The 13,762-nt window shown below is 42.9% G+C and overlaps 1 protein-coding gene across 7 annotated transcripts in view; it reads right to left on the bottom strand.

Annotated features, from left to right (window-relative positions):
* The window catches only part of RREB1 (ras responsive element binding protein 1), a 121,959-nt gene that overhangs the window by 28,697 nt on the left and 79,500 nt on the right, over positions 1-13,762 (bottom strand). For all 7 annotated transcript variants that reach the window (XM_050971399.1, XM_050971400.1, XM_050971402.1 and 4 more), the window contains 2 exons: positions 10,593-10,737; positions 9,305-9,444 (listed from right to left, as the gene is read on the bottom strand). In XM_050971399.1, the coding sequence (XP_050827356.1) occupies positions 9,305-9,444; positions 10,593-10,737 (285 nt within the window). The remainder of the gene's footprint in view (positions 1-9,304; positions 9,445-10,592; positions 10,738-13,762) is intronic.

A 13,762-nucleotide genomic window follows, 5' to 3' on the forward strand; every position in this document is an offset into this window, starting at 1 on the left:
CTCTGCAAGGAAAGTTTACATAAGCAGTGCCTGTTATTTTGCATTACACTCTCCTCTGAGACAACTTCAATTTGCCAGCAGAGGAAATAGCTGTCCTTCTTTAAGAAATGGAAAGACATTTTAAAAAGGAAATGCAGAGCCAATTTTTTAGCAAAATTAATCAGTCTTGATTTTGATTAAGAGTAAGTCAGACAACCACTAAATCCTTCTAGACTTTATATTTCAGTAGTCAAGACAAAAATGCCAAATATTTGTATTTACCATTATGTTACCAAGAAATTAAGCAAAACACTATGCTCTGCATTACCAGAGACTGCTGGTGAGCAACTGACATTTACCATTGTTCTGCTTGTACTTCTGAAACCACACAGACTAAAACCTGAAGTTTTCACCCATGCAGCTCACTAATACAAAGTTGCCCATATTGTGGATGTTAACAAATAAAAACAGTCCTAATTTCTAGGCCTTATCAAAAATAAAAAGCTTGGTACCACTTTGTTCCTTTCCTGTCTGTGCTCTTTAGCAACTTCCACAAACAGAAGCAAGAAAAACAAACAAAAAAAATGAAACATATCCTGAGACAGAAGTCATTAATACACAATTAAGTTATGAAGTTGTCTAACTCCTCCCATTGAAATTCCCAGTCGGTACCGTGTATTTTCCTATCTCTGTTGTTATTATTCTCCTTTCTCTCTTAAAGTTATTTGCAGAATTAATGTGGCTCTCATGAGCAAAGAAATTCCTATGCTGACCTAAAAATAACACAACCGGGTAGAAGAGAAAGATGGGTGATTCCCTGCTGATGACTCATGTCCACACCGGCAGTGGGAGCAGGCTCCCAGTCTCCACACTGGCAATGTCCCACTGCAGGGGAGGCTGGCAAGGAGGGGGAGATGGAGAAAGGATGGTTTTAAACACAAGGGCTTTCACCATCTGTGAAAGAAAGGCTAGCAGGTTACAGACATGTTCCCCTTCAGGAAATTATTCCTTTGCTTCTCCTTCACTTCTTCAGGGACAAGGCAAAGTGAGAGAGATGAGAAAAAGCCAACTGGTTTCTGCTCCTGTGCAACCCCACCCAAGCCCAGATACTCATCTCCTTTTGGATAAAAAAACCAAAAAACAACCTTTCCTGCCCTCCACACCCAGGGCCTTGGGAAATAACATCCAACAGCAGCACTAATCTCTCCCGTTTGCTCCAGATGAGTGATGGAAAAGCAGCAGCGCTGCAATGCCTGCTCCTGCCTCACTCCGGGTCCTCCCTGCTGTCCTGCCATGCCTGCTCCTGCCTCCCTCCCCCGCAGCTCCCCAGCGTGTGTGACCCTGAAGGACCTGCTGCTCTGCCATCTCGACCTCGCCTACTGCTATGGGGCTGTGCTGGAACCACAAGCAGCACCAGGAGCCAACTCCCTGCCAGCTGCAGAGGCTCCCCTTCCCTTCCCTCTTGCCTAAGGGGATGGACACAGCCTGCTAGATGTTCAATGCATGCTGCTTCACAGCCTCGGCAAAAGAGGCACTTTTCTTTTAACTTTGCCCTTTTTCCACCACCCCACTGGCCCTCTGATTTTGTTACCGATGTTCTGTCACTCTCTTTAATCCTCTCCCTCAAAGAAGCCAAGCCACCCTTGGGTGCAGCCAAGGCTGAACCCCCTGTACCAACCCTTCTATTAATAGAGGGATGCACAGCGTTATGTACATTCCTACAGCTGCACTGTGGTCCAGGCAAGAAAAGTATCGTGTAGGAGCCAGGACAGACCCGATATAAACCAGGGTGATGTTGTGCTTTAGAAATTTGTCAGTGCAGCAGAGCCAGTGTCTGCACCAGCGACTCCCCTGTCAGAGTAACACCAGTGAAATTAACTGCTGTAAAGTTTAATAAAAAGGCACAAGCTATGCTGTGTCATGTTTAAACTTCCTTTGTGTGCGAGCAAAGAAAAACGAGTAAAAACTTCTTCCTAACCCTGTAATGAATTTCATTTACCAGCAACACTTCAACAGTGCCAGATTTAAACACCTCTGTCCTGGTGAAACAGTAGCTTACTCTACTATTTACTTCAACACAATTAACATGCAACTAAGACAAAATAATGGGAAAATGGGAGATAGCCTGCAGACACTCACAAAAAAGTAGTCATTTTCTCATAATGGATTTTTTTACTTAATAAAGGTCAAAGTTTTAAAAAACAGAAGTGTCAACAATTTGGCTGGACAGAATCACAGAGAAAGAGATGAAGATCAACTTAAACAATGAAGGGTTTAATAGTGAGGGCAAACATATCTGTGAGGCAAAAAAACCTGACCAGAATAGTCCTCTACAGGTACCAAAATTAAAAGCTGCACAACATCCAGAGTAACAGTTATTTGTGCACACCAACTCATGTGAACCTTCTGGTATTCTTTCAAGGTAAGAAATGAAAAGCTCTTCCTATCTTCTAACACATCTTTCAAATATGAAATCCAAGTACTTCTGTAATTTTTAAATTACCAGCAAGAGTTAAAAAAGAAATCTATGTGTCTACCATGTTAAAAAAAGGCCAGTGCTTTTCATGAGTAACAGAAGGAGAAATACATCTCCAGGGGTTTCTCTATTGTATAAGCATCCACTGATCAGAACAGGGCTCACAAATAGGTGCACAAATCTGGATTGCAGCCCCTTGCCCTTATCTACATTTGCAGGTTAAGATATGCTCAGCATGCACACATGACTGCCAACATGCTGAGCAGCACCCAGCACTCTGAGAGAGCCTCCAAATAAACAAATCCTACTCCTTAGGATCAGGCAGGCGTGCTAATAATCTATTTTGGCTCAGCCCCTTTTCCCTCCTGCATGCCCTTTTTACAAGCAGCTTTCCTCTACAGTCAGCTTTGCATTTACCCCCTTTCTATTCTGGCAGCCAAGCTAAGATATTTAACAGCATGTGACACAGCACACAGTTTCACATGAGAGCATCACTCCCTGTGTCCATTCACCAGCCAGTATTTTTATCCGGCTGCTCTGGATTCCCAGTTTCCTCACACAATGAGCTCCCTGATGTGAGCTGACCACTTCTAGGCCAGCGCTGGCCTTGCGCTGCTCTTCAGATGTTTCCCAGCTCTCTTTTCTGAACAGGAACTTCAGAAGGCATGTAACATGCAGCTCTGTTCTGCTTTTGCAAGACAACCCACTGATTCTACTTCTCCATTTGATCAGTAAAAGGATGCATTCACCAGCTTGCTTGCATACCCTCTCCTCCGCCTCACCAAGAACTGCATTGTACCACAGCATATTTCTGGTTATGACCAGTGCTGGACTTCATCGTCATCAGCTGTCTCATGGAATTCCTCCTGCACTGAAAATGCTGCCAGCAAGAGATTAGGAGTTGGTTCCTAGTTTCTATCAGAAAGACATTGAGCAAACAGCTTGAGAGCTGAATTGGCGGTGTCACACCACTGCCCCTTGTCACCTCCATCTTTGGCTGTAACAAGTTTTGTAGCATTAACTGTGTTAGTACTCAATACCTCCAGAGCAATTTCTACCTAAACTGTCCTTGCTGGTACAATCTCAGTGATTAAAAAATGAAGTATTGGGCCCAAAATATAGTATGCCAAAAGCAGAGCTCAAGGATGTCCACGAACATGTCTATGCTGGAGTGCTCTCCATCCTTCTCAACAACTGTGTAGGATACAACAACCTCAGAATTATCCATCTTCATTAAAACAGCATGCTGTTTCTTATTTTGCAATGCTAACAATAAATGAGGCTATGTGCACATCAACAGTTGTGACAGAGAGAAAAGTAGTATATAACCTCACAATGCTGAATGAAGATGACTTGTCATTCATCCCTCAAGTTGCTTCCAATAACAGCGGTGTCAACTAGCAGGAAGAAGCTTCCTCTTCCACCATGAACCCACAGTTTTGTCTCACAGTAAAATTAATTGCAAACAACATCTAGTTTTCAAACACCTTCACTCCTGCACATTCGTACCATCACTAACACTCTCTTCCCACAAAAGGCTTGCCACATGTAGAGAGCAGTGTGCTTCAGAATAAGGAAGCCAGAAGGATTATCCCTACTATATAAGGAGAGAACAGATAGAAACTGAATTCCTAAACTTGCTTAGATAGGCATTTGCAAAAACAGGAATGGCACTAGGGTCTTTTTCTGGCTGTTTTCTTTTTTTTCCTTTTAACATTCAGTTCAATGTACTTTTACATGGTCAGATTACTGCTTCAAAAATCTAATATTGTACTAGTCTTTTCTGCTGGTGCTAACGACTGAAATAATCTCCATACTTTAAATCTCCATTCATTTCTTTTCTTTCCAATTTCATCTCCCTAAAGACAGGGCGCAGAACTGCCTTGAAGAACAGTAACTGGGCAATAAACATGCCATATTCTAAGTAGCTGGTATCTTTTTCACCTAAAACCACTTCCTCTTGTCTTGACTTAAATGGAGTTTCTCATGCACATTGTCTAAAATGATTAAAGACTGGGACATAAGTTCAGCATCCCGCCACACACTGAAGAAGGTGGATGTGCTGGCCAAGGGGGAAACCTGGTGACCAGCCTGCCTGAATTGCAAGCTACTTGTGACAGATATCTTCAATTTACCCAGAGAGTCCAGAAGACCATTCCTATGGCATTTAAACTGTCCACTCCATATTGGTGAAGCCAAGTAACACCAAGAGACAACAACAGTATTTTTCACCCATAAGTGTTTTCAAAAACAAGACCTCACAGTGGCAAAACTAGACCCCTGCCAAAACGAGAGGCAGATGACCACAGATCCTAATGGTCAGACTCCTAACACTTGTCTTTCCAGGGCCTGAGTTCTTTTGCTGCTGTGCCTGTTACTGACCTGGGAGCTGTTCAAAACAATAGCTTTCCATGGCAGAGTTCAACCCCTACACAATTTCAGCAAAACCTGGGCAGGCTGTTTTGAAGAACAAGGTAGGCTGTGAACAGCTTTTGGTGTCCTTTGTTTGGAGGTTTTACAGAAGCACATAACCCTGGGGGAAGAGAACTGCTTTTGTTGTCCTTGTGAAAATATGGCCAGGATTTTCAAGTTACAAAGCTTAATACATTAAATCACTGTTTGGAAAGGCTCTGTAGAAGGTCAAAAACTTAATCTCCCCTGAATCTACTCATGGAACTGGTTCTGGTCACCAGGTCGGCTGTGTGACATAGGCAGAGAGTACCTTTCACACTGCAATGTCTACTTATTTCTTGTATCTTACAAAAATATAGCAAAACCAAATCTTGTAACTGGAGGCAATGCCACACTAAACCAGATGTGATCAGAAAGCCTCATGACAGTCATTAGGAAGGAAGCAACCTTTTACCACATTCAAACTGCACAACTATCCTGGCTGAGAAATTATGTTGGAATGAGTCTAAGAAAGGAGGTAACTGCAACACCATAACCAGCTCCCTCCTTCTCTCCACAGGAAGATACTTAGGCATGAGGCAGCATAATTGTCTCTTTGCTGCTGTGAGGAAGGAAAAATTAAAAATACTTCAGCTCTTGGTGTACCAAGAATGCACTGCACTAAACCTTCTGGAGGAGAAAGAGAGGAAATAAAAAGGGTATGCTCTGGCTACAGTGAAATTCAAGAGAGGAATTTTATAGTTCGTGTACTTTTTTTTTTAAAAGCCACACATTTTACTTTAAGCCTGTTCCATCATTTTTGCCAAAGGAAAGAGGAGAAACCCAGCATAGCATCTGGAGATGTTTCTCCCCGGGAAATCCTCACATCTCTTCTGCTTACGCTGCTGACGTTGCTCAGAGCTGTCAGGTGACCTTTACAGGCACAGTTTCATGTCTGACAGCAACTCTGTGCCACTAAAGTTTCCAGAGAAACTCCTCTGCTCTGTGAGGTTTCTCATTTTCCCTATTGGCTGTACAGCGTTTCAGCTCTCTGCTAATTATATCAACACTCAGATACAAACTCACCAAAATAGACAGTGTCCTGAGGCCCCAGCTGCAGGGAAGCAGACTTCTTTAAATAATCCAGGTAGAGAGGCCAAGGGGGTCAGAAAGCACTCCCGGGCCACCTCCCACTGCTAATGGGCATTGCAGACAACCTTGCCGGGGGCCAGCTCATGTCTTTAATTAGGGTGCAGGGCACAGAGCTTCAAAGGGACAGAGACTGACCAGGGGGTGTAATGCCATGAAGGAGATGCAGTGGCACAGCCCATTGTCAATGGGACAAAGGGCCCTATTATTACTCTCAAGACCAGGGCAGTTCCTACCGTAATTAGGAGACAAAGATGCACGATTTAGGATTTTACATAATCAAGAGATACTCTCCCAAGCAGGAGCCCCTCTCACACAATCAGTGGATTAAGAATTGTTTATTCTGCTGCAAGTAAACAATGAGGTGCTCACTGCTCTGGGTTTTACATGAAAAAGCATTTCTGGGCAAGACAATGGGGAGCGTCTTTTCATCTGACTTTGAACAGCTAACCTTGTGATTTAAAGTTGTTCATTTGACAGTATCTGGGAGGGTGATGGCCCACCCTGTAAATCAGCTGCTCACATACATAATCCCAGGGCCGCCAGACAGCCTTACCTTTTCTGCTGCTTAGCAGAGGGTGGAGGGGACAGACAGACTCAGACAGCTCTGGGGGCAAGAGGCTGTATTTGCACAGCACCACTGAAATGGTGGGATTAAAGAACCACAGGGAAGCCAGGCAGAAGCTCCTGCCCACCCTGGCACCTTGCCTCGGCCACGGATGCATCTCTGCAGGGAGGCTGGTGCCACCATCAAGACAGTGCACACTGTTGCACTGCTTCAGAGCCAGTTTGCAATCCTTTACATAGGAGCTAGGGCAGCAAAAAGGAATTGGATGTTTGACCTGTGCCTTTACAATGAAAGGCACTGGCTAGGCAGATTGAGCATCACTTATTTTTGATCATGACAAAACAGTCTGTGCTGGGCTACTGCCTACTGCAGCAGCTCCAAACAAACCACCAGACCCAGAGTATCTGACTCTGGGATCCACATCCTTCCTCACAGGTCCTCATCAAGTGACTCTGCTTTTACAATATGGGCAATAAAAGGAGACTGGGGGTGTTAGACTCCCTGCCCTTTGTCACAACACAGTTACTGTGCTTTTTTGCTTGTTTGAACTTTTAACAAGAGTTACTTCCCCTTGTCTTCTACAATAAGGCAACAACAGGATTTGATGACAGTCTTTTAACATTCTGCAGTTTGCTTCCCTGCCACATGAACACCCGTAGACACAGGTCTGCTGCTCTACTGCTTTAGCAAAATACTCTCTTTTCTTCGGCTCTTTCACTCAAAAAACACTTTTAAGCCTCACCAAAAGGACTTCAATCACTTGTACTCAGGACTGAGAAAGGCATGCTACTTTCTCTCTGCCTTGTTGAATCCTACAAACAGTACTGCAGAACCCTGGGAACCAGGGGGTTACAGCCCCTGCTGGCCAAGGATTTTATCCCATTTCGTTTAGGATGAAAGAGTCACCTTAACAGCAGTCCAAACTGCTCTGCTTACTAGAGGATTTTCTGTCAGGCTGGGACAGGCAGACAGTGTCATTTGACTTGTCTAGACTAGGGCAAAAGGTGTGGTTTAAACCAGATGGGCAGGCTAAGTTACAACTTAATAAATTAGCTGCCCAGAGAGGACCACATCTTCCTTGTCCTGTCTTCACTGACGTGTCTTAAATGGCTGAAGCAAATACCTGACAAAAACCCCCTTACAATCATCTAGACAATTCTCTAAAGATAAGTATCCCAGCACTACTCTTAAATAATATTCACAGAGCTTGACAACTGTGACTTTGATTTAGGGACACATTCTACTCTTTGCTGCTCAACAGAATCAAGGGTAGCAAAATCCATTTCAGGAGAATATTATCCCAAAGCAAGTCTAATACTAGAGCAAGAGCTGCATAAAGAGGAACAGCACGTCTGCACAGCCACGGTGTCTTTCTGCCTTGCCACAGCAGACTGCAAAGCTGCCAAGCTAGAAGGATATCTATTCCATTATCTTATCAAAGCAAGAAAATCCACCTCTTCACTCAGGTCCATGGAGTACAACTTTGCAAAGAGCTCCTATCTTCAGAGAAGCTTCAAAATGAGGGTAAGGACCTACGTCAGCTGCTTTCTCTAAAGCATGAAGTGTAGGACAAAATTGTTCCAGACTCCATTTTTTAGGGGTTGCAGAGTTCTTACTGGAGGACAACTGTTTCAGCTTTGATCTATAATAAAAATTTATCTCATTTATTTCAGAAACAGCAAAGTATGTTTAATTAACTACTACTGAATGGACCAAGCTTTCAACTCTTCCCCAGTAACTGCAACATGAACAACGCCTTTAAGAAGTATTTTACATGTATTTTACAAAGGTTTTCTAAACAAAAATTTAGGAAGGGGAAAATTTAATAGAATTAATCCTATTTAATGGAATGGGATGACTCTGGTCCATGCCATTCTATTAAGAACCTGTATCTAGAAGTGAATGTTGATACTTCAAGATGCTGAATTCTTCACTCATTCAAAAAGATTATTAGAGTCCAATGTCCCAAAATAAGTTTAAAATATTGACAAGCTTCTGCAAACAGACAATCTCCTTTCTACACGTTTCAACTAGACATGAAATATTTCTTTTACATCTTCATGTATCTGGCTCTACATTTTTCTATGGTAAAAAACAGGAAATAAAACAGTTTCAGGAGTCCCAGAGGCAATTACTTGAATCAAAACACAGCATTCAAGCACCTTCCCGAACAATTAATAAATAATTTTTCCTTGTTAGGAAAAGCTCATTTAAGCCAAAATCCACATCATTCCTTAACCTCAAAAGGCAGAAAAGCATAAAACATTTTGTTGAAAGTCTGAAACCAGAAACTCATCTACGTACACTCACTCCAGTGACTGAAAAACCCTTTCTATCCAGCTGCTGCCTTCTCCACAAACAGAATAATCTCATATAATGACACCTCAATACTTCTATCAAGTTGTAAACATCTTCAGTTTACCTTGTTAAAATTTTGCAATGTTGGCATTTTACAGTTTTATGTAACAGTGATGTGTTTCAATGGGATGAAGGGCTTAAATTTTTTCTAAAAGCATAACCAGCTATTAACTGGCAAGATTTCCTGTATTTGCAAAAAAATAATAAAATTAAGCCCTACAGCACCCTGGTGACACAAGATGAGGCAAACCACTTAAAAACCTTCTCAAAACCACAAAGGGGGGCAGTTAAGGAGTGCAGGGGGCTGAGGGGCTCCTGCCCCTCCACAGCAGGCTTGTTCAGGTTGTCTGGTGACCAGAGACACTCTGGGTACTATTTCTTACCTCAATGAATTATCTGGATGTGTTTCCATGTGGGACTCCAGCCCATACTTGCAAAAAAAGTCTTTGAAACACACTGGACAATGATAAACTTCATCGTCAGCCCTCTTATCCCCTTCACCGGAATGGCCATCCTCAAGAACCTTCAGAAAAAGGGAAAAAAAAAATCTCACTAGACCAACTCATAAGCAACAAACCAAACTTGCAATCCATTCAAAGTCTTTCTCTTACAAAAAGTTGCAGGCTTCATGTGTAACCTTGCTGCAAGCAAATACAAAAACATTCCTCAAGAGAGATGGTAAGTGACAGAGCCTTAGCACATGTGTAAGAACATGCATGACAGAAAAAGAGGCTCAGTAGAAGATAAAGCGTGCAGCTGAGTCACAGATATATCAGTTCTAATGAGGAACTGTGATTTGAAGAACTTATAAACCCATGTGTTCATATACCACTGAACTAGCATTCCTCCCCCTTCAGAAAGCCAGGGGAGCTGTCAGCCTAAATTATTTATGCCACTGAGATACTGCCAACTGCTAAGTCAAGTGGTTCAGGGAGAAGTAATAAACTTCTGCATGTTTTCTATACTTCTCCTCTGATTAGAGGGAGAAAAGCATGCACAGAGCAAGGGATACCATGCTAAATGGAACTCCTACTAGCTTGCCATTTAGAGACAGTAAGTGGAGAGTTAAGTTCAGCAGACATCATACATTTTGTACAAATTACTGAGATGTGTTAAAATATTTTATAAACAAAACCCTAATGGAAACGTCTAGCCCTCAAATAAATATTTTCTGGTCACTCTTGCAACTCAAGTAAGGTAGGATTATGCTGCTGCTGTTAAAGGGAAATGTACTGTAGATTTTTTTCCCCTCCAGATCTAGGTAACAGCAGACTTAAGCTGCTGCTGCTTTTGAAGTAAAAATTGGGGTTTTTTAAGTTTAAATCACCAACCTCCAAGAATACAACAAAATATATGTGAGGGAAAAAAAAAGCTAGGGGAAAGCTGCAATAGCAAAGGAACAGTACATCCTGCTGTCACTCAACAATAATTATTTATAAATCAGATGCAAATTCAAAAATTTAAGAAATTAAGAATTTTAAAAATTGAATTATTTTAATCTCTGAAATTAGAAAATAATGTTCAATCCCAGGCAACGATGTTGGCTACACAGGATAAGCAAGGCAACTCATATACAGAGCTGCCATAAGTCTGTGCTGACTGCACAAACCGAACAGCTGACAATTTAGGAGGTAACCAGGAACATCTTTTGCTTCATGCCCTGTAAAGAACCTTTTTTGCAGGTGTCCTCTCCTCTCTGTCCAGCTCAGCATCGTGACTGAACTTCCGTTTCGAAGACAATCGCCTGCGCTTCAGCGGCGAGGGGGGAGTGGTGCTCGCTGTGCTGTTTGGATCCTTCTCATGAATCTTCATGTGCCTGAGCAGGAGGGGCAAGAAGACACCATCAGCAGGCAAATCTGGGGCAGGAAGTCCAATGTAAATTTTAATGCCAACACCGCTTCTAAGGTTTGCCTTTAAAGGACATCATCAGAGATCCCATAAACTGGCCTGAACTTCTGAAAAACAGCTGGGGCATGATCCAGCATAGGCCCTTTGCAGTGCCTGGGCCTGTAAGGAGCTGCAGAAGGGAGCCCACAGGCTTTCCCCCATGTCCCAACTCAAAGCCATGCTAACATCTATTTCCGTGACCACTGTGCCCATTCCCCATCATCCACAAGGTCCTGGTTCTGCCTAGACCTGCTCAGCAATCCACATACCCAGCCTCCCTGTCTTGTGGCAGTCTAGAAAGCAAAAGCCTGCAGCTTAGCATCCACTTCTCTCAGTGCAAAAAAAGCACCTCATCTTCAACCAGCTCTCTGTCTGGAGTTTGAGACTGTACCTCAAATAGATCTGTATATGCCAATGCCAGAGCAACATTTCTTAAATATATTTGTTTCCTTCTCATCCTTAACACAATGGTGGACCCCAGTATCAAATTACAAGAGCAGCTTTGAAGTCAGGATTATCTGGTCCCACTGATGGTGCACTTGGTATGGCTTGCAAAACTCTGTGCTGCCAAGGCATGTTCACAGACCTGCTTTCCCAGGAAAACAACTACTTCTTGTCACAAAAAACACAGGGAAAGGGAAAGGAACAGAATTACTGAGGAAGTAGTATCATTAATATCTGTTTACCTGACCCCTTGCCTCTTGGTTTTCTGTATTTGCAACCTGCGGAAGACATTGCTGTCTAGTTCCCTTCAGTTAGATGGAAGGTATTGCTGCCATGTTTTTCTGACAACTCAAAGCTCAAATTTCAAATTTGTTTTTTTTAAAAGATATGGCCTTTAACCTCAGTTCAAATTTATATTGCTATTCAAAAAAAAAAAAATCTAATGTATGCTCCTAGATACAATGGAAACTTTTTGCTCCTAACAGCTAGACACGTGAGTGCAGGAGGGAGCTGCCATTTGTCCACTACTGACTTCAAAGAAACACAATGGAGACAATGTTAGTGGCACTTGGGCAAATCAGAAGTCACATCCACAACTCGGCTCAGGACAGTGCCATTTAACGTGACTGCACAATATGTTCTAACACGAGAGAATGTTGTAACCCAGACAAGTCTTGCATGTCCTCATAACTGCCTTGGTGTTATGGTATAAAATCTGTTTTAGTTTTGGAAGCTAAGGGCATGATGCTTTGAGATAACACACTGGACCAAACTGACCCACACCAGACACCACTGGAGCTGCTGGGAAGACTGTCTCATCACATAATGCTTTTTTTTAAGCTCAGAAGCTTTTTTAAAAAAAAATAAGACATCTAAATCACTGTCTCAAAGTACAGCCTGTCTCAAACTGCAGGGTGTAGTGCAGGAACAGCCCTAAGCCAAAAGCACCACAGGTACCAGAACTGATGCAAGATTAATATGCCTGTTCAGCTACTGCCTGCTTTCAGCATCCGTCAAAGCTGGAGCTGCTTGGAGGATCAGGTCCACAAGGAAAAAAAACTGTTGTTTCCCCAGATCCCCAGAAACTCTCACTGGTTGCCCAACTGGTGGACAGACACTGGTGACACCTGTCAATCACATCTATGTGCAGATGTACCCAGCAGATTAGACATGGAATCATGGAAGTGATGCTGAAATTGTCTGACCTCTTTCCCTGCTGATCACCCACTTGTGTGAGGAGAAGGAATTCTGAAGGTTTGAGCATTTGGCTCTCTCCAGGTTTGACAGAAGCCAGAGAAAATCCAGAGTGCTGACACAGCATACAGAGTGCTGTGCACTCCCCTGCCTTGGCCTCTTGGCATCACAGGCACCAAAGCAACTGATTCAGACAAGGTAGCACTGTGTGGATAACAAAATCTGCAGGAAGGCATCTATAGATACTGCTCTACTGCCTTGTTCTCTTCAATCTTGGTTGTTTCTTTTTTTCCCTATGACACTGATCTAACTTCTTGTGCTAGCTAGAGCTTCTTTCGTGGGTAATATAACAGCAGCCCAAGCTGCAGATGTCTGTATTCACACAAGAATAAAGGAGAAGAAACCAATTATTTGTTCAAGGGGCTCCTGTCCACAATGATAGAAGACAAAATTCAGAAAGCATCGCAGAACAAAAAATCAAAATATTCAACTGCACAGCAAAGCAAAACCTGGAAGTTTGGATTGTCTATGTTTATAGTATTTCTTTTTGGTAAAGACTGCTTTCCAGTTTCAATGATCTCTTGAAAGTAAGGACAGAGGCTTTTACTGTGCCTGACTGTGCCTGCACCCCAAGCACTCACACACAGCCTGACTGCTTAACCCTCTGGCAGCTTGTCTGAAGGCCAGTTACTTTTCAGATAGCTAGAGAGTAAAATCAGTCAAGCTAAATCACATCCATCCTGAAAACAAACAACAAGAAAACTGGTATGCATTGGGCGTGGGACTTTTTCTTCCCATTTTATTTTGAAGTCTCTTTCCAACCATTAACAAGTATGCACAACTCCTGTTTAGCAGCTACCTATGCAAAACAGCTTCCTTAGGGCTAAGTTCTTTCCTCCTGCTGCTTGTCCACCTGTTGAACTTGGCTTGTTTTGATGGAGCTGGCTCCTACTTAAGAGGGATGCAATGGCACATCCACAGAACACCAACAGGAAAAACCCTTGGGACCTCCAGGTTAGTGCCAGCCCAACCTAGCACATATGCCTGGCATGACCTATTGCATGCAAACACACTGGCTCCTGCAAGTCCCAAAAGCAGTTTAGCCATGCTTGAAGTGTGAAGTTTGCCAATTAGGCAGGGCTTGTTAACATGGGTACAGCACCACAATGATGGAGGCTTTGCTATGTCTGGTGTCAGTCACTGGCTGCCCCAACTGCTTGCAGTTCTCATTCCTGCAATGTGTGTGCTTTTGCCATGTCCTAGAAGCCACAGCAGAAATCCATACCACAGCAAGGAATGTGGTGATCCCCTTCATG

The sequence above is a fragment of the Serinus canaria genome, chromosome 2 (genome assembly GCF_022539315.1).
Source record: "Serinus canaria isolate serCan28SL12 chromosome 2, serCan2020, whole genome shotgun sequence".
Lineage (NCBI taxonomy): Eukaryota > Metazoa > Chordata > Aves > Passeriformes > Fringillidae > Serinus > Serinus canaria.